This window comes from Homalodisca vitripennis, chromosome 4, assembly GCF_021130785.1.
Source record: "Homalodisca vitripennis isolate AUS2020 chromosome 4, UT_GWSS_2.1, whole genome shotgun sequence".
Lineage (NCBI taxonomy): Eukaryota > Metazoa > Arthropoda > Insecta > Hemiptera > Cicadellidae > Homalodisca > Homalodisca vitripennis.
This window is the reverse complement of record NC_060210.1, coordinates 106,696,939-106,719,014: the sequence shown is the minus strand read 5'-3', so window position 1 is coordinate 106,719,014 and position 22,076 is coordinate 106,696,939. Positions and strand designations below refer to the sequence as shown.

Genomic DNA, 22,076 nt, shown 5'->3' with positions numbered 1-22,076 from the left:
TGCAGATAACATTCAAGCTTATAACCAACAGTCACCATTTCATTTCTGTATATTATATGAGGGCTATTCGGAAAGTAGATTACGTTTTGGAATTAAAAGTTAACAAATTAATTATAGGAAAAAATTGCGCTGCGTTGCCAGCCACTTCTTCATTGTTGGGAACAAGTGGTAGTCACTTGGTGCAAGATCCGGGCTGTATGGTGGAACTCCCACTGGAATGATTCGAGAACTTCACGTGTGCGATTTGCCGTGTGAGGTCGAGCGTTATCGTAAATAGACAGAATTTTCGAGCTCAACTTTCCCCTATGCTTGTTTTGGATCGCTCTTCTGAGGTTGCTTAACGTTTGGCAATACCTTTCTGAGTTTATTGTAGTGCCTTGTTCCAGGAAATCAACAAGAATTACACCTTTCTTGTCCCAAAAAACGGTCGCCATAACCTTTTCACAGTTAACATGTTTCACCCATGTTTCATCGCCAGTTACGATGCGATCGAGTAGTGATTCACCCTCTTTGTCGTAAGCATCCAAAATTGTTAACACTGCAGCCATCCGCTGGTTTTTGTGGACGTTGGTCAGGATTTTCGGTACCCATCTTGCACTAAACTTGTGGAAACCAAGCTTATCAGTGACGATTTCGTATAACAAAGTTCGTGAAATTTGAGGAAAACTAAGCGAGAGTTCCATTATGGTTAACCGTCGATTTTCTCGGACCTGTGCTTCAACTTTCTTATTAAGTTCGTCAGTCACTATGCTGGGTCTTCCACTTCGCTCTTCGTCATGAACATTTGTTCAGCCATTTTTAAACTTAATGACCCATTGTCGCACTCCACCTTCAGTGATAATCTTGTTCCCATAAACTTCACACAACTGCTGATAGATTTCTATAGGCTTACAGTTTTTGGCAGTCAAAAACCTAATTACTGCGCGCACCTCACAGTTGGCGGGATTTTCAATTGCGGCAGACATTTCAAACTGGCACTGTGACTAGATGCGTTACTACACGAACTTCCCGCTAGCACGGCTGGATAGCCACTGAGGGGTGGGACATCCTGACACCAAGATGGCCGCGCTAGTCCCGCCCCTAGCAGCCACAGCGCAAAACGTAATCAACTTTCCGAATAGCCCTCGTATTTCTTTTTATATTTCTCTGTACTGGCGGCTCTATTTCAACAGCCACTCATATTTTTGTAATGTATCCTATCTTATAACTGTAGTCCAGTCCAAATGTAAACAATTATGTGTTAATTTATTCACAAATATTTGGAGAACATTGTAATAACAACAACCTATTGTTTCCATGTAAATATGTTTTTATATAAAAATTAAAAACAAAAATATTTTTGGAAATTACTTTTATGAACATTCCGTTGGGCAACTGCTTAGCAATAAGTTTTACATCAAAACTGAAAGTATGTAACTTATTCTAAGTTTTTTGCTGATTCCAAAAATATATAGTTATTCTAACTTTTACCTCAAAACTTATGTGTTACATGACTTTGTATGAAAAAGCATGTGCAGTCATTTTTTTAAATAGGTTGATCTCTAAAGAAATAATATCTTTCAAGGGTAAACATAATCCTATGACTGCATTTATACTTATATAAGTATGACAGTTAAAACAAAAGTAAAATAAAATACTAAATTTCAATCTTACCTTATTTACATTATGTACAATATATACAAAGTTTATATAAGTACTCTCAATCCCGTTTATATGAATGGACCATGTCGACAGATGAGGTGGCTCAATCTAATGACTGTAACGCTATTGTAGGATAAATTTGTAATGTCTTTCATTACAATTTCGAAGAAACTGATTGTGACTGTTACTTTTAAAATAATAATCTTAGTTTTTATTTAACAATCTCAATTGTGTTTATTTACATCATGCATTCAAGCGGAGAAGCCAATCAAACAACAACACCTCAGCAATTGTGTCCGGTCTGACCCAATAAATCATAACGGGAATATCAATATAAAAGAAGAATTATCTCCAGTTGAGGATACAAATTAAATTAAAAAAGCATTTCTTCCTGCGATTTTGTTGTTCCTGTGATCAAACATCAAATACCTCAACTCTTGCATCCAGTATTACTTGATGATTCATAACTGGAATATCGATACAAAAGACAAATTTAAAAAGCATGTCTTTTAAAGTTATTTCTCATAATCTTTGATATCTCATATATAATGTCAATCAAACAACTAGTAGGCTCATTATCATATATTTTTAGAATTTACTAGATTTATTTGAAACAAAGCTTAAAATGGTCTGATTAATAAGATTTATCATACATTTTTATAATTCACTAGATTTATTTGAAACAAATCTTAAAATGGTCCGATTAATAAGATTTTTTTTCCATACTAATATTTAGCAACATATCTTGAATCTTACTATATAATTCTCGAAATAATAAGATATTGTCAATGGGATAACGGGGAGTGGGTAAACCAGTGTGACAGTGGCGCAGTGGTGGGATATGACGGGCCATGTTCGAGCATATAGTAGCACTTAAGGTGATCTCCACAATTACATCCAGGGCATAAGAAATTGGTTTTCTTTTTCAAGTTTTTACACTCACATATGGCACACAAGTGAAAGTTCGTGTTGAGAAGTTTCATGAGTTCATGAGCAGGGGCAATGACATCACCAGATGGAAATACAACTTCTCTGTCTGACTTTAACAATTTTGAGAGAACCCTGTAAGGTTTACCTCAAAGTCACAATAAACTTTGTCATCACTTGTAGAAATAGGATGCTCCAAAATGAAATCTCTAAGATCACTTGATCAGTCACTAAAGTTTTCACCCATAATGAACGACTAAAACTATAACCTAAGATAGCTAAACCACAGTAATAACAAAACTAAAACACTATAATATACATTTTTCCACAAATACTATTGGACTCGTATCTCCAAACACCAAACTTGGCATTTGTTTATAGTTTCACAACAGCAACATGGCTGACACAACAGCATTGGCTGATGCATATTAGGTTCACGTCAGCTGTCCATAGAGAACGATGTTTTTACAGCAATCAAGGAATTCAATAATCAAAGTATAAACAATAAATCGGTACTATAGTTAATGCTCAGCCAAATAAATCACTTATATGACCTTATATGCCCTAAATTTAATTAACTGTACATGTCTACTTAGACAACGAATATTCGTCGTTGTCAAATCAAACCTTTGGCAACAAAAATTCTTATCATGCCAGCTGTAGAGTTAAATTCAATCATGACATATGCTGATAATAACATATAGTTTAATTTATTACTATTAATTTCATAGTGTAATTTAATATAATATATAATGTTCCCAAAAGATGACGAGCTTATAAAATTTGAATTTCTGAATTGAAATTCTTAAATAATTGAATTGTCAAAACCTACTTAATTCATTATCAGTTCTCAGTTCCTTTAACCCTTTCAGGGCCAGGAGCAAATATGAGATGTTGCAAAATTTTTTCACATCTCATATCCCCTTGTGACTAGTCAAAAGTGCCAGGCTAAAATTGGCAATTTTGCAGTCTCTTAGATTATAATTTATAAGTTTTCATAAAAATTAGACAATGACCTAAAAGTTGCACCAAATTACTCGTGTGTGTGTATATATATATATATATATCCTATCAAAAAAAAATATATATAGATGTAGTTGTAAGTAATTTAAAATTTTAAAAAAATGTTTTAATAGATAACATAAATTTTGTATTCTTTCTTTTGCAAATAACAAAAATGTAAAAATAATTTTACTGTGAGAAGCTATTTTATTATATTATACATTTAGAAAGGAACATCCATACAAAATGTTGTGTTATGTTTCTCGTAAATAAATTTTGTATGACACATTTTGTAGAAATACGCATAATTGTACTTCGCAACATTTTATAAGTGACAATTACGAAATAAAAATGCATAGAACTCCAAAATAAAAATGATATTCATATTAATTATCTACAAATATACCAGGGAATAAAAAAACATAAAATTTTAATCATTTGACGTTGTATTTATTTAAGAAAACGACCAATATCAAGGAGACAATATATTGCCGCCTGGCGCTTTTCAGACACATTCTATGGCAGCAATATATTGCCTCCTGGCCCTGAAAGGGTTAAGAACTGGGATGGACTCATCACTACAATTCCGTTATGAAATGTAATTTGAAAATATATTAAGTGTTATAAATTATTGTCATGTGATAATAGCAATATATTGGAAAGATCCAAGATGAAGTAGTCTGTTAATAAATAATATTAGATTATTTAGGCTGGTCAGATTTCATGTGTAGAGGGAAGGTTACTAAACTTATCTAGATTGTTTTACCAGGCAGTATGCTTGGGTAATGTTCGTTTGATTGAACATCATATATACAGTATCTGCCATCAGAGAACAGCACCATGAAAAATAAAATACATGTAGATAATGTATCACATTATCAATTGTATACAATAGCAAATCACGAAACATGGTAAAGAAAACTGCATTATACAGGTGAATTTACAGCTAATGGTGAATTGTGGAGGAGCTTCTTTTTACATGAAAGTTTGCAGATTGTTTATTGGCTTACAAGCGCAGTTGTTCAACGTTCAACTTTGATTTATTGAGATGCGTTATCATAAACTTTAAGTTATACATTGATGCTTTGAGTTATAAAGGTCCATCGATATAGCTATAACTTTGAATTATAAATCGTTAATGTATTGTACCAAACAAGAACAATTTTTCTTAAAAAGGTGTTTATAACGCAATATTCAAGTTGTAGAGATGACATTAATAATGACGATGAAAAGTTCAAGAAGGGGATTTCAAAAAAATCAATCTCATTTTTTTTTAGTTGTTGAATGTTCCTTAGCACCATAAACAATAAAAAATACGTACGGTTTTTATTTTATTATTAATTTTACAATCTATGTGAGCTGAGAAGGCTAAATGGAAATTTCTGAATTTTTCATTTTATTAAGCAAAAACAACCAATTTATTATAACAATTATTTTTATAGTATTAGAGGAAAATGTAGCTTTCTGTTCTCAAAGTAGGTGACTTTGAGTTTGGCTGAAAATATTCCTCTTCATATTTGTATAACATTTGTAATGAGCTTCCCCAAGAACTAAAACTTATTTATGAATCAAATAAACTCAAAACCACTTTAAAATACTTTGATAAACAACATTTACTATACAATAAATAAATGAATATTTGCAGGATGATTTTAATACTTTATAATTATTATTCATGCTACAAAACAGGAAATTCTAATAATCTTGCAGTATTATAAAACGTTAACTAAAACTGTAGCATATTTAAATTTTATTTCACTTTATTTTATCTAACAATGTCAACTGTTTTTTTTTTTTTTTTACATAGCCTAGTACTAAACTCATAATTGTACAAAAATGTTATGTTTAAGAATTTCTGTTGTACAAAATAAAGCTTGTATATTTTGCAGCATTAGATCCATCTGATATTCCAATATTACAACGGGTATTAGAAAAATAAGGTTCCCTATGCCACCGAGACAGAATGCGATATGTTGGGACAAATCTGGCAACACTGTCTTACTCATCAGCTGTCCCTCTCTATATCCATACCACTCTCGCCTCGCTACGTCCAACAGTGCCGGCCTAGCTGCTTTCGAAGATGGAGCTCCCTATCGTTGTTACCGCCAGATGCGGAATTTGTGTTGTGATACGTTTTTTAAATGCAAAACAGATTTCACCTGTTGAAATTCATCGTCAGTTAATCGAAGTTTATGGGGAAAACTGCATATCTGTTCAACACGCTCGGAAATGGTGTAGAGAATTCAGTGAAGGCCGCATGGAAATTCACGATGAAAACCGAAGTGGACGGCCTTCAGTTTCAGATGGAGTTTTTCAAAAAGTTGAGACAATATTGCTTGAAGATCGGAGAATCACCATTCACAGAAACCACAGTAAACTCTGACAGATATTGCGACACAGTAAGAAAACTGAGACGCGCGATCCAGAACCGCCGCAGAGGAAAATTGTCCAGTGGTGTGAGGCTTCTCCATGACAATGCTCGACCTCATGTCTCACGTCAAACTCAAGAACTGCTGACAATATTGGCTGGACTGTTGTGCCCCATCCCCCCTACAGCCCAGACCTAGCCCCAAGTGATTATCACTTATTCCCAAAATTAAAGGAACAATAGGGTGGCCAACACTTCAGTACCGATGATGAAGTCAAGGAAGAGGTTACTCGATTCCTCAAAGGATTGGCGGCAGAATTCTACAACATGGGGATAGAAAAATTGGAGCATTGTCTACAAAAGTGTTTGGACAGAAACGGTGATAATGTGGAAAAATAGCTTAAATTTTAAGTTTTAAATTGATGTATAACACTAAGTAGAAATATAGAGCTGTCTATTTGAAAAAATCATGGGAACCTTATTTTTCTAATACCCCTCGTAAATAAGTCTATTTCACGAAAAATTCTTTGTATCTGATTATTTATAGTGTACCTATGAAAACATTTGGAGACATGAGGGTGTAAAATTACTCTCTTGTTTGCTTGTCTTGTTAAAATATTGCTAGACAATTAGCAATATCTTATTTTTATAGTCAACCCCCTAATTTGTAATTGTAACTTTTTATTTTATGAAACCAATCTTCTATTTTTTTATGATATATTAAAAATACAAATAATACATACAAATAACTCTTAAGTGAGTTTAATTTTTAATTCAGCTAATATACATTAAAGACGTATATCACTCACTATGTGATACTATATAAATTCAATTTTAATCAAAACAGTTAATTTGAAAAAAGTTCATTTTCTGGGAACCAGTCGGAAATGTAGACTGCTGCAGTTAGTCAATTCCCTGAGCAAAATATATTGTCTGTAGTTGTATAATTATTAAAGAGTACTAGATGAAGGATGTAAGAACTTTGAATATATCAGACTCTGTCTAGAAACAAATTGAAGTTGTTTTACTTGTGTTGTAATGGATGTGTAGAGTCCTCTGTGAGACTGTGAAGGATTTCTCCATGCGAGCTGCAGACCTCAGCCTGGGCCAGGGTGACAAAGAATTCAGTGACAAATGTCAGGTACTCAAGAACAAGCTCGACTTGCTTCTTGAGTCACTACAGGATGAGGAGCAAACCCTAAAACCCCCGGTGAGTCATGATGAAACATGTTAATGGTCCATCAAACACTTAAACTTAGAAATACCATCAGGCGTTCATGTTTCCTTTAGGTTAACAATAATCAATATTATATGGGTTGAAACTGGTTTTATTGTTTTTGGCTGAGTTTTAGCGAAGCCTATCACTCATGGGGTAAAAATTTAATTTCTGTCTGTCTGTCTATCTGTACGCACTGGAAATTTGTTATCTGGGAAACAAAATGACCCATAGACTTTAAGTTTTCCATGACGCTTCATTTCTATGAAGGTAACACTGAGTTTTATGATGATGCATTTCACTCCATGGGTTTTGGCTGAGCGTTAACAAATATTTTTATGGATTTTGTGGGTAACGACCATGGCAACGAGAAGTAGGAGAATAAATCAGATTGTAAACAAAATTAGTACAATCATATTGAAAATTCATATGTAAAATTAAAAAACAGTAGAGTGGGATATGTAGTAAAATTGGCAAAAAATACAATTTGTAAGAATCAAGTATATAATAGTACCGAACATTAAAGTTACTGCAACGCTGGATTCATCTCTACTTACTATCTAAATAAGTGATCGTAAATTGATTAGTAATAACATATGAAGGGTATAAAAAAGATACATAAATAATGATCACTTCTAAGTTTTATTTGAACATTTCTTGCAGTCATAATTTTACAATAACAACAGAGAGGTGTTAATTCTTAGGAGTAACTCAGCACCCGAGTGTTATGGAGGATTTGGTAGACTGTTTGTACAAGATCCTGGTCGATTGCAGCAATCTTTTCCTTGGAACTGGAGCTGGCGTGTTTAGAGACAAGCATAAACAGGTCAGGGTAGAACTCCATCCCTTCCACCCCCTGGTGTGAAAATGCCTGACTCACCTAACGACACAATAGAAAATGAGTGAAGCACACAGCCTAGTAGTTTTGTGACTCCTCAGTGAATAACATATTCATCTAGTGATTCAAGAATTATTAGTGAGATTGTACACTGTATGTTATGAACTAACTCTGGTGGTTTTGCACTTCAATAATATTAGTCAAAGGCTTGAGGGCACTTGGAGTCTAGCTCACATTTTCTAGACAGAACCAATATGAGATTTTGGATAGTTGTGAATAGATCTGGTGCTGTTACATCACCGTAATGCATAGAATAGAGCTTTAAAGAAACACAGTTCTTTAGGAAGTCTATCACATGCCATAATCTCAAAACTTATGGGGGGGGGATATTTTCAGTTCTTACAATGTTTTGCTTTTTAAATAAAACTTGTATCATCTTTGTAGTGACTGACATTTTAAAAGTAGACTACCCATAAGATAGGAGAGTTTAGTAATAAAGAATATTTTGCTAATACAGTATAAGTTGACATGTACAAGTATGTTAATCATCATTTTTTGTGTTCACATTGTAGAAAATGTTTTCTCTGAAATTTTAACACTTAAGCTGCAGAGTGTCTCAGTATTTAAAATTACCACATGGATAATTACCCGGGGTACTTTAAGCTCTGGTAATGAACATGTTAATTGAGTACTATACATAATGAACTTTAAACAGCACATATCCATACCTCAGTACAGTCGACAATGATTGCCTTCAGGGGAGTAACATGAAGCATCTGGTAATTAGGCAGGCGTTTTCGGTCTATGAACTCACGTACCTTTTAAACAATCACATGCTTTTAGAATTTTTTAATATTTTTACCGTATGATCAGAATGTAATAATAGGTAAATTATTAGTTAGATCATTAAAATATAACAATTGACCAAAATTTCCTTATAAAATCTGATACAAATTCATGAATATTATAACCTCTGTTTGGAATAAGGAATAACGTAGTATTAAATTATTTAAAAATATAAGTTGAACAATTTTTTAACTATAATTTTTAAAAGCCAGTTTATTCTTTTGATATTTTTATCAACTTACAAACTGTGTAAGAACCAATAACACCACTTTTTAGGTGTACACAATGTGTTCACTTACTAATTCTAAAAAGCATAATCCTAATTATTATTTTTTCTTAATCATTAACATTTTCTTATAATTAACATCCTCACTTACTCTTGAAACCTAACAGTTAAGTAGTCCCACATGCCATCTTTACACTAACTCTATGCACCAACACTGCACAATAAACATTATCATTAAAAGTGTGTCTGTATTGTACTTGTTATGTGGTGTAACAGGCAATGAGACTATTATTTAAACACACAATATTGAAAAATTATAAAGAAACTTTCAATTACTGTCAGTATGCTATCCATCACTACTTATTTTTACTTAATCATTGTTGTTTATAAATACTTAAATCAAAATATTACACATGTTATGCACAATACCTGCATGACCATATTATTACGGCCGGCTAGGAGATTCCATCTAGACCATGAAAAGTTGTATGTGGTGCTGCAGAGTGCCATGCAGTCATACAGATGGTTCTCAGCTGTGTAATGCTTCTGTGTGACACCTTCCACGTAGATGTAGGCGTCGTGCTGAGGGAACAAATCGATGCCACCCTGACGCATCCGCCTCATCAGTTGGTGGGGAGGATAAAATGTACCGACTATATCTTGTAGTGCTGTACTGGTAGCGTTCTGTAGTTGATTCATACACACTTGGTTCGCCCGGATAATAAACTCTACTATAACTGTTGCCGCAGTCACACTGAAGAAAACTCCTCCAGGAGGGCCTTTCCAGTCTGGACGAAGCTCCCATGTCTGGTACGGTAGATTCACGAACCGAAATGTTGCCAAACCAACAGGAGCCATCAGACCGGTTTTAAAGGACAAAACTTGTTTTTCTTCATTGAATTTGGGATCATGAATGTTTGAAGTAGACCATATTTTCTTTTCTCTGTTCCACTGTACTGCTGTGGGTGGCTCAAACCATAGCACAGACTCGGGCAGAGCAATGTTTATGGCAACCAACTTGAGCTGCTCACTCTCCATGGTCGCCTTAGTCTCTGCGTCGGTCTCGTCACTTGTGTTATCCTTGTCAGGCAATGTCACGCGGTACTCCTCATAGTAGTCTATGTGCTGCAACTTGTGTTCCCCTTCTAACACTGTTAGTAGAGTGCGGTCCTGTAGTATCTTGGGCTGTGGAGGCTGTTCTAGCAGGTCCAGGTGGAACACACCTCCGAGCACTGTGTACCGCCTCATGTTGAGCTCTCCTGGTTCTACTATTACCTGTAAATGAGTTCTCAATTCACTAATTTTCAAGAGTTCTCTTTCTTCCATTATTTCAGAGGGTTTCTTCCGTGGTTCTTGTGGTTTGTCAGCAACTGGCTCTGGCGGGGGTGGTTCTTCGTGTTTTGTTTGTATCGATGGCAAATCTGTAGCTGCGGGTACGGTCTCAGACGGTTTGTTATCAGTTCCCACTGGTGCTGTGGGGTCACTCTGAGTTCCAGTTTCTGTTACTTCTGGAGGGGGTAGAGTATATCTTTTTTTAGTTTTTTTCTTCATTTTTTCTAATCTTGCCGCATCTTCTGCTTCCTGTTCTTGTTTGATTTTTTGTTTTTCTTCCCACTCTTCATTTATTACATCATTTAAATTTCTCATATATTCATTTGGTAGTGGTTTGGCTTCCCAAGTTGGGCAGAGGTCTGAAAAATGGTCATATTTAACCCACAATGCTCGTACGACCAAGAAGGTATGAGTTAATCGAGGTGGCAATTGAATAGTGACTCCCACTTGTGGAAACTCAACGAAGGGTGGAGGTCTAGAATCATTAAACGCTCTTGGAATCTTAAGTAAGGTCCACAGACATAGAGTCAGATAAGGACATTCTTTTAAATATGTTACCATCTCAAGATCAACTTGAGTCATATTTGTTTCTAGTTGTCGAAGCAAATGAAATGAAGACTTATCCAGTCGATTTTGTAATTCCTCTCTGAAATCATCCCTAACTTCTTTCCAATTATCAATTTGTTTTCTGCTGTTATTTAGAGGGTTATCAATTAGGCTATTAAGTACATTCAGCAAATTTAGTACTTCTTGAGTCTTTGGTAAGTTGTCATCAATATAGTTGGTTTTTTTATCTAATTTCCACAAAAATAAATATGTATTCATTTCTGAAACATTGCCTGGATTCGGAAGGCCATTACATTCCAAATACATTTTCCATTCTTCTGCCTCCCTAAGAGCGATGTCATGTTGAAGTTTTACTTCTTTATTTTTTTTAAAGAGTTCACAGGAATAACCTAAATTTTCAATTCTGATATAATGCTCTGCAACTTCTCTTTCTGCTCTTTCTTTTGCCTCTCTGGCCTCACGTTTTAATCTTTCCTTTTCTTCTTTTTGAAGTCTAAGTCGTTCTGCTTCTTCTTCTGCAGCCTTCCTTTTTGCCTCTGCTTCTGCTAACCGTTGTTTTTCCTTTTTTGTTAATTTTTTCTTGGCCATTTTTTGTGAAATGTTGGTAGCTTAAACAGATCTTGAAGTTTTGAAGTTATTTTTAAAAATAAAATATTTATTGTGTTAAATGGTCTATTCAATGAATTGTTGATTATTAGTGTAATTAATATTACAATAAATTTAATGAAAATGTTGTAACAGGTACTTACTACTCTACCTCAATGGCCACCAAACAATTGAATGTTGCTTGCTGATTGATCTAACTGTTGCCTAGATACCATCTGTTATATCAGCAACAACTGTTCATGCTGTCAATAAAACTAGTTTTCTTGGTACAGCACTATCCAATTATTAAGTTTAATGTAGCTTCCTTAATTTCTTATACCATGTAATATTTATCAGCTCCAGTTGATCATACTCATAATTTATTATTTATCTTTGAGGCTGAATATTTTTGCAATTGGTGAATTTAAAAGCATGTTTTTCTCCTCTTCCATTCTCCCTTGATTGCATAGCTGAATTGTTAATTCCTATGCTACTACAGTAGATTTATTTGTACTGCTTTTGAAAAAGATTACTATTTGTTTCCAAAATGAAAATAGCTATTAATATGAAATATGGAAGTTGAAATAACATTCTTAGTGAGTGTTCATACATTTTTTCAGAGGCTGTTAATAATAATAATAATAATAAATTAATAAAGCTGTTTGAATTAAATTGAATATATTTGTATTTTTGTCATGTAACTGACGTTTGACACCATTTAGTACACGTAGTATTAGTTGTAAGTTTCATCAATAGATCAACACAAACAAACCAGGCTTAATAGTTTAATTAATAACTTGCTTGTCCAAGTCAAAGTGCATTTTGTAGGAAGGAATCAAGTTGTTTTTAAACAATTTATCATTTTACCCGTATATGTGTACTAACGTATTACTGGGCACAAAGAGATTCATTTAGTAATGCAACTAAAATTAGCTTTATGTTTTCATTCAATTTACTATTTCTTTACAGGAAGAAGAAAAAGGTTCAGAAGAGCAGAAGGAAAAAGAGGATGAACAAGAAAAGAAGCCAGTAAGAATTTTTTCCTAATCATGTAATAACTGTAATTTTATAGTAATGAAGAAGGTTATTTATTTATGCTTGGTAACAGATTAAATTCCAAATATAGGTTTTCTCCTGCTATTGAGTTCTGAGAAAAGTGTTATGTTGTTAATTCTTTGAAAAATATGATGTAACAAGTAAATGCAACTCTATAATGGTTTTAACTTTGTAATCCGTCATGAACAATAATAAGAGACACTTCAATTGTAATGTTAAATTTGTTGTTAATGTTGTTTATCGTGGAGTGTGAAATTCAAACTTTTGGTCATATTGAATCTTAAGACCTGACTGTGGTGAAACAACCTTGAGGTTTACTCCATAAGAACAATTTTTAAATTCAAATACTTGTTACACCCTTTTCAAATTTTTTTTATAATGGAGGATTTAAAAGAATAATAGCATTTCCGACATTTGCCATTGTTATAAGTTAGAAAAACATAACACTACATTCCGAGGATTAAACCCTTTCTCAGCTGTCAAAAACCCGTAAGATGTAAGATTAAACATGCATAAAAAACCTTAAAACTAAAAAGTGTAGTGATGAACGCATCACACTCAAAACTAAATTTGACAACAGAGTATGTTGTATGTCAAAAATCGTGCATATATCTGACTTGTGACTGGTATAATAACAGCATAAAGTCTAGATGGGTGAGAATGAACACAAACGATGTCACTGCTCGGAACCAAGAACACTACACAACACGTGTCACACGCACCATGTAGGAAGGGTGGAAGAGACAGGCGAAGGGAAAAGGTCTATGTAACTGATATCTTTTTAAATTAACTTTTGATGTATGAGATTTAAGTAACTTTCACTTTCTGAGATTAAAAGTTGATTTTATTACTATCATGTTTACTACATTTTTAAATCATTTTATTTGCATTTTTAAATTAATATTAAAATTTTAACATAAACTGTATACTTTAATGAATATCACAAACAGGCTCATTAAAACATTATAAAATATTACAAAACAGAGTATTATATGCAGTACCTAATACCTAATATGCAGTAATTTTTTATGTCATGAGCTTAATATGAGATACTCCAACCAGCTATCAATTAATCTCTTTTAGTGTTTTAAATGTTCATCGTATCACTAGTTATATACATATAAACAATGTACACTGTACACACTCTCACATATCTATGGCTTACTAATGAGAGTTGTGCGTTTACATTTATCATGATTACTCCCAAGAAAAGTGTAAGAGGCAAAGTCAATTTCTGTAAGCTAATTTTTTGGCATCTCTGCCACTGTCATACAAAGTCTAAACAATCACCCTACCCAAAAAAACCCAAAGTCTAAACCCTACTACTGCTTGTAGTCAGAGAGACTCCCCCTCTTCACATCAACCAACCCAAAAGAATATTACTGTACAGGTAGTGAATTATGGATTTGAATACTTAGACATCATAGATAACTCATGAGGACTTGAAACCAAAGTGTGTCATACTATTTCTTGTTTCATAATCATCAGAAAATATGTTTTATGTATAAATACTAATGTATTATATATAGTAAACACCCTCTTAACCGACCACCTATGGAACTGAAGCTCGGTTGGATAAGGAAATAGTCGGTGAAAATGAAAATTATACAATCTCTAGGTTATAAAATATCTTAATGAGACTAATGTTATTTACAGCTATTCATGTTTGTATCACAGTCACTACAACTAGTTTTGGTTCCATTCATTGATTAAACAAAATACAATACACTGCGCTTACATTCTCAACAAATTGTATGTAATAATTTGTAATAATACACATTAATAATAATATGTGTAATAATAATAATTTGTAATAATGCACACAATTATACTGCAGAAGATAAGATTTGTAGTGACTTGTTCATTCTTGTGGCACTGAGTGTGGCTAAAAACAAATCTTCCTGGAACAGCAATGGTTGGGCTGGGCCATTGATCCTAGGGCGGTTAAGACAGTGCTTAATGTAATTAATTAGTACCCCTGTTATTAATTTTTTTAATTTCCAACAAATATTACTAACTTTACTTTGAGATCTACGGAACGTTTTTTTTACAGGCCTACAGTGTAGAAGTACTAATTAAAGCAAAATTACCATTCACTCAGTTTCAATATAGCTGAGTTTATGTAAACGATAGTTATATTGTTATTTGGTGGTTTCAACAGATACGAAAGGAACAGTTGATGTTGCGAGCTAACAGTTTGAAGCGTGCGGTGCGCCAGCTGGTAGAGCATACAGAGAAGCTGGTTGATGACCAGAACAAGCAGCAAAGTATGGTCACTGGACCAACCTCTATCGTCAAAATGGACACACTTAAGGTTATTATTTAACTTTATAACAGATAATTATTGTTTATTGAAATAATAATTACAAAATATTAAGAAAATATTAAAATATTAAACAATGATAATATACTTCAATATGGGAGTTTCTTGAAATTGCCAGCTGCAGAAATGTTTTTGCTTTTAATCTGAGTAAAAATACATTTGACTCATACATTACATCGTTTAGATGCTCTCCGCCATTTTGTATTTTTATTAAATTGCATTATTTTCATTAATATCAACAAAATTGAAGTTGAGAGTTTGAAAGTCAAATAACAAAAAAACACCAGTACAGTTATGAAACATTTAGAAATTATCAACTAATTTAAAGTTTTTACAACAATTCCAACGATGCTTTTTGAAATGAAATCCGTCAATGCATAAGCGAGCTCGGCCACTTTAAAGATACTCTTGCACAAGCCGGAGCACCAAAAGTGTCACAATTGAGAGGTACCAGTGTTTGTTGTGTAAAAAATACAAAATGGCGGCTAGTGGCTGAACAAGACATTTCTTGACCTATGTTTAAATGATTTTTTTTGTTTGAAATGATGAGTACTAACAGCCATAGAAGTTGACTCCCTTTTGTGAACACCCTGTATATATATATATATATATATATATATATATATATATATATATATATATATATATATATATATATATATATATATGTATATATTTATGGCACTCTGTTTATCACTGTTAACACACTAAAATCATATTTAAAGTATTTGTAATTATCTATGTTTTTAAAAGAATATAATTGGAATACTCCAAATAAATAAATGTGAATAAAACAAATTTTTATCTGTTATGTGTTGTCCCTCATCTTATTCGTCATTTATTTTGTTGAAAACACCATTTGAATAAAATGAAAAAATACATTGTAGTAATAAAAAAAATTATTAATGATTTGTATTGTGTGTAAGAAAATAACGGCTTAAAATAGTTTCGATTGCCACCAATACATCTCATAGGGATACTGTTCATGTAACGTACTGCAACATGTCATTTTGCTAACTTACTCTCATGTGAAACCACACTGTAGCGTTAGTTATGTAAATAACATGTCTTACATATTTCAAGAACCTAATCTAACTTCTATGTATATAAAAGTTCTGTAACTGTTCTGCACGTGAAAATATTTTCATTGCTCAAGACAGATTTAACTTATATAGAAATTCTAATTATGTTCTGCATTTGAATTTTGATTCAGATGGTTTATTTAAACATTTATAGAGCTGAATATCTATGTTCAGGTAATGGATTCTCCAATGGGAGATCAAGTGGTCGGCTTGTGTCGTTTGCCATCACCTCTCCCTGACTTGCGCCGTGACTCTGCGTGTGATGAGTTCACTCTCGTGTCACTCCCTGTCCCGACTGAGTTTGCGGACACGAGGCGTAACTCCAGCGCAGATGGCTCATCAGGGTATATAATTCTTATTTCTTTATAAGAGCCTTGTAAAATGTTGGGTCTGAAAAATGATAAACCTATTGTATATTTTACCCTCCACAGTTTGAGTAAAGTAGAGTTCTTGGGCTTTTATTATTTTTATCAGGTGATATTATAAAGGATTAGATTAACAGTCGTGTGAGTTGACTGGTATCAATGTAAAACATTCCTACACAAACATATTAAGAGAATGAACGTGCATGTCACACATTAAGTATACAATACAAATCTTTCAATCTTTACATAAATAATTTGAAACAGTAATTTGGGGAAACAACTCACTCCGACTGTAGTCAGTCAGTAAACATTGACCACACTTATTCCAATCCTTTTCATTCCAAAGCTTTGTCAAATTTCCCACCACAAAGTTCTAGGTGTTTTCTCCAAAATTGTTAGTTAAAATTGTAATATTTTGACTGTTTATGAATGTCTATTTGTTTCATTAACCAGACATATGAATGAATATTTATTTCCCAATAATAGAAATTTAAATACATGTGTATCCTACATTACACTTTTATTTTAAAACATAAATGAAGATAGTAATTATGTATGAAAATTAAAAGAATAAATATAAATATTGAACTGGATATAGTTCCATTAGGGAAAATTTCAGTAAAATTATTGTGCATATGTATTATGAAAATTTGCCGGACAGTAAAAAATCTTGTTTCTTGGAATAGGGTGATGGTCTGGCAATGCTTACTTTTCCTAAAAGCAACTTCTAATATTGATTTTTGAATTATACTAAGTGCATATATTACAGTTTTATTTGCTCCGCCCCACGCAATAATACCAAATGACAATATCACATGTACAATAATGCAAAATGAGCTACTCTAATTTCATTCTTGTTCAGAATATTTGTTAACTCTTTAAAAGTAAAAATATATTTTCTCAATCTATTTTTCAAATGATCAACATGTTCCGTCCATTTCATACAATTATCAAAATAATATAATTTCCAGATATTTGTAACTGCTAACACACTGTATATTTCCACAATTACAATTAGTGTTTACGTAATTTCCACAAGATTGAATGGTCAAATCTGAGAGTTCACAATCTGATTGTGTAGTCAATGAATGATTTTTGTTTTTGAAATGTTTAATGTTAAAATATTTTGATAAAGACATTTTTTCACAATCATCAGATCATGTAGAGCATTTAAGCATACTTCATTCCAGGTTTTTCCCCTTGTAAAAATAAGAGTGTCATCTGCAAAAAAACTAATTGTAAAAACTAAAAAAAACTTGTTATTTTCAACTTACATATATATTGATATATATTAAAAATAATATAGGCCCAAGTGTGTACCCTTGGATCATTCCACTATTAATAGGTATTTTATCGTTTTTGACACCACATACCGTTGTTATCTGTCACCTATCAGTGAGGTAGGACTGGAACCAGGAAAGAGCACCTCACCGAACACCCACAGCCTCGAGCTTATTCCTGTTTACAGAATCAAATGCCTTTTTAAATCTAAAAAAATTAACATTAGATACTCTTGACTTGATATTGATTGATTTATTTCTCTGCAGACATTGAATAGGACATCTGAAATGTTTTGGTCTGATCAAAACCCATATTGATTCTTCGACATGATATTATGAGCAAAACTACATTCGACCAACTGTTCTTTTAATTTTTTTCAATATTTTAGGCAGTACACTTAACAAAGAGATCGGTCATAAATTACTTTTTTCGGAATATTCATCAGACATGAATTGGTATAACGTTAGCTATCTTAAAACTATTATGGAAATTACCAGAACTAATGCTCAAATTAATTAAGTGAAGTATAGGTTTGCAAAGAATATTTAAATTTACTTTAAGTACTTTAGTGGAAATGCCATCGCAACCGGGGGCAGAGCCTCCCCGCAGACTGGAAACATGATGTAAGATGTGTTCCTCTGTGACAGGGTGCAATGTAAAATAACTGTTCTGTCGGTAATCCTCGTCAGCCGCAACTAGGTCACTACCTGAGTTAATATTTTTTGCTAATATTACCCCTACATTCACAAAGAAGTTATTAAAATCATGTGCAACATTTTTGAAATATGCCATATTCCATTAATATGTGGACAATTTTAAAAACGTCTTATTTCCCTCACTCCTTGCCAATTCTTTAATAATGTCCCAAAGAATTTTTCAAGTTTTTCTTGATTCTTTGATCTGTAATAATTCCTTTTTGTTTGTTTATTCAAGTTACTAACATCTGCTTGATATGCTCGAAAGTTCTCTCTTACAATTGGGTTAAATGGTTGTTTTTTTTTTAAACAATTTGTCCCTTTCATGTATTGAGTGGGTCAATTCAGTTGTGATTCATGGTTTTAATTTTTGTCTTTTTGTCTGGTAATTTTTTAGTATAATATTAATCTAGTAGTATAACCCTTTGAACCCCAGGCAACGAAATATCGTCACCGAGAAAATATGCGAAGATCCCCACGGCGACGATGTATCGTCGCCAATGAAGATACGAGAATCCTCAGGCGACGTAATATCATCACCATGGTATATGCGTTTAATACATATTTATTTGAAACCGTAAAATACTTATTTTACGAGTATTAATACATATTTATGATTATTTTAGTAAAATACAAAATTTTGTTAGTAATATAGTGTATTTAAAATAACATCTATGCTCAAAAAAATATATTACTCTTTGTTGCTACAGCTGTATTTGTTTACAAAGCGGTCTAATGTTACGTATATTGTCTTTGTGCGTGTGAATTGAGTTAAATGTTGTAATTGAGGACTGTTTTTAGTCACTTTTTCTTTAGTTTTAATCTTATAGTAATAATCAGTTCTGTGAACAATGAGTGACAACATTGTAAATCACCCGAGTGAATTGGACAGACAACTGGATGTTGACCTATCAGATGACGATTGGTCTGACGTCTCATCAATTTTCAGTGATGACACTGATGTTGATCCTACCTATAGGCCAACTATCTCGGACTCAGATGACGAAGAAATGCCATTTAGTCAGCTATCTACTTCTCGCGGTAACGCCGCTGCTAGGCCTACTCCGGACAATGACCAACCGGCCTCAGTGAGATCGCGGTTGCAAAATCTTTATCTTTAGAGATATCAATATAATTGTTTTTGTACATACATAAAACTAAATTTAGAAAAATAAAATGTGGGTGCCCATGGTAAAAATTTTTCTTATTTTTTTCCTAAAAATCTATAAACATATATAATTTACACATTACAATAAACATATATTTTAAAGTTATTTTAATGTTGTTAAACAATTTTTTATACTTCAGACTAAACTTTTTCTGTGTACACAATTTCATTCTGGACATTTTGGTGTGTAATACAAGACAATAGCATAAAAAATAGCAAAAATATTAATTTTTTACGAACAGTATGCAATACAGCTGTTTCTGCTCCGGGGATTCTCTGTAGTTCTTAGGTCAAATGGTTTCGGTACGTTTTTCCCACCATCAATATTTTGGTCTGGGGTTCAAAGGGTTAATAATAATATAAAATAAACAAAAAAAAATAACATAAGATTATATAGATTTTATTATTTTATTTACACAAGAAAATTTTGTATAATAATTAACAATATTTCTAAAACATATTCAATTGTAGTATTTACTGTAACTAAAAACTTTTAATCTTTGAGTGGCAATAGTTCATCAGATTAAAGAAATGATAAAACAACCAGTTATTTTTTAAACTATTCAGTTCTCTTATTTACTCTTTAATAAATATAGATTGACTTACTTATCTACTTTGTAGTAACTAGTATGTATCCATCACCTCAATCTCCAGCACTCTGATGGCAGCATTGTCGTCCCTGGGCTTGATCAGGACCTTATCGTAGACAAAGCAAGGGTAAGATGTTCATTGATGAACACCTTGGTCACAGGGAACGAAGTTGTGATCACTGATGCCACAAGATTTCTTTTGACCTGCACTGCCGCCAGCCACATCTCCCTGACCATCCTTGATGTAAACTGCACGTAATCCTTGATGAGAGGCGGGTGTGCATGCTTACGAGAGCACATGCGAAGTCGGTGAGCGATTGATACATCTGCCCTCTTGCAGTCAATTCTGATGACACACGCTATCTTCCAGAGAATCTTTCAAATGCCCTCTCCCTGTTTTTGTGGGATGCAAATTGGCTGACAGAGTGTTGTTCCACATCCTGAGTTTCAAGTCCCTCAACTCGTCTGCCAATTGTTCATTTTTCTGTTGGAGTGTAACACAGTGTTGCTTTAACTCTTCTTGGCTCTTATCTAATGCTTCCACATTAGTTTTCAGCGACCGAATATCTTGTGACAATATATTGATCAAATATCTCACCTCATCAATTTTACTTTCCACTGCGGAAATAATTTAGCTATTTAGAGATTTTAATGCTTCCAAGATTGCCTTCTTTTCTTCGACGACATCTTCTGTACTCCGAACTGAAGTTTTGATTTTGATTCATCCACACAAGCATTGCACTTCCACGTTTTATTTCTTGATTTGGAAAATTGAGCAGAACCAACACATGTATAAGCAGAATGAAACTCTAGTTTACAATCCGTTGTCCGTTGTCGCAAAATCCAAAATACACTTGGCACACTTGCTCAGCATTGTGCTAAAAACCACAATGGAAAATAACACGGAGAATTTTTTTTTTTGTTCTCTTTGGACAAGAAGCTTATAAATTGCACTTAGTCCTGTAAGGACCTTTGCGCTGCTTCCGGAGTGATAGGATATTCAGGATGGGTAAGGTTAGGGAGTAGGGGCCGCCTCCTATCGAGATCCATGAGGAAGAATTAGGGCACTACATCTCAAAGTCATCCCGGAAGAAGGGAGGCCAGCTGTGAACCAGCCTCTCCAGTCAAAGTAGGTAGGGGGTGGCACACCCTTGTTGAGGTTAACAAGAGCCTCTGAGGTAAGGGAACAAACCCCACCAACTCAACAGCCATCCTCCACAGTAGGCTAGACCTATCGAATTGCCCATGAATCCCAGAATCTCAACATTTGCGGTTAGTGATGTGCCGCTACTGGACATCCATAAGGTTGCCCAGATTGAAGTGGCACATCGGTTTTTGCTGTGCCCAGTGATGGGTTTAACTGGTAGGTATAAACCAGCCAGAAGTGATCCCTGCTGGGTTCGGAGAATATATTACTGCAATATAATTGCAGGAAATAACTCAGTACATAATCCAGTGAGCGGACCGGACAGGATTAGGCATGGTTTTAGCGGACAAAGTTCACTGATGATAGGCGGAGCTCCGTACACATCGACTGCCGATAACTACTGATATCAGTTATCTGCCGGTGGCACGAGTGCATCTACTATTTATTTCACCATTGTTCTTCATTGTGTGATAGTGTTGTGTTTATGTTAGGTTGTTTTTTTATCTTGTTCAATGAAGTGTGTTTCATTTTATGAGTGGAGTAATAATAATGTTAGAAGTTTATCACACATCCTTCACATACTAGTTGGGTTAGAATTATACAATATAATGATTGACAAGATATGAAAAATGTACTAATAATTTGTAGTTTATATAATTTTACCGTTTTATTACACTGTACCATGAATTTAAAACTAGATCAAATTAACGGTTTTGCAAATAGTTATTTTTAGATTTTTATCAAAAAATATGCTAGTTTTAACTTAATTTCCCTGTTTTATATATATTTTTTTATTTATCATTGCATAGTTACAGTACAAT

The 22,076-nt window shown here is 33.4% G+C and overlaps 2 protein-coding genes across 2 annotated transcripts in view; one reads left to right on the top strand and one right to left on the bottom strand.

Annotated features, from left to right (window-relative positions):
• Positions 1 to 22,076, top strand: part of LOC124359916 (diacylglycerol kinase eta) — a 66,578-nt gene that overhangs the window by 19,659 nt on the left and 24,843 nt on the right. Inside the window, exons 11-14 of the mRNA XM_046813051.1 lie at positions 6,989 to 7,148; positions 12,518 to 12,577; positions 14,766 to 14,918; positions 16,184 to 16,353. Coding sequence (XP_046669007.1) covers positions 6,989 to 7,148; positions 12,518 to 12,577; positions 14,766 to 14,918; positions 16,184 to 16,353 — 543 coding nt within the window. The remainder of the gene's footprint in view (positions 1 to 6,988; positions 7,149 to 12,517; positions 12,578 to 14,765; positions 14,919 to 16,183; positions 16,354 to 22,076) is intronic.
• Positions 7,784 to 11,768, bottom strand: LOC124359917 (dynein axonemal intermediate chain 7-like). Its single transcript, XM_046813052.1, has 3 exons — positions 9,494 to 11,768; positions 8,721 to 8,810; positions 7,784 to 8,034 (listed from the first exon to the last, which is right to left on the bottom strand). The coding sequence occupies exons 1-3, from the start codon at positions 11,549 to 11,551 to the stop codon at positions 7,855 to 7,857; spliced, it is 2,328 nt and encodes a 775-aa protein (XP_046669008.1). The 5' UTR covers positions 11,552 to 11,768; the 3' UTR covers positions 7,784 to 7,854.

What these genes read in the sequence shown, in the direction of transcription:
- LOC124359917 (XM_046813052.1), bottom strand. Translation starts at nt 11,551, where the DNA reads ATGGCCAAGAAAAAATTAACAAAAAAGGAAAAACAACGGTTAGCAGAA. An exon ending in GTAATAATATGGTCATGCAG is followed by an intron (nt 8,811 to 9,493) that starts GTATTGTGCATA and finishes ATTGTTTAAAAG; the next exon opens with GTACGTGAGTTCATAGACCG. An exon ending in TCATTGTCGACTGTACTGAG is followed by an intron (nt 8,035 to 8,720) that starts GTATGGATATGT and finishes TTGTGTCGTTAG; the next exon opens with GTGAGTCAGGCATTTTCACA.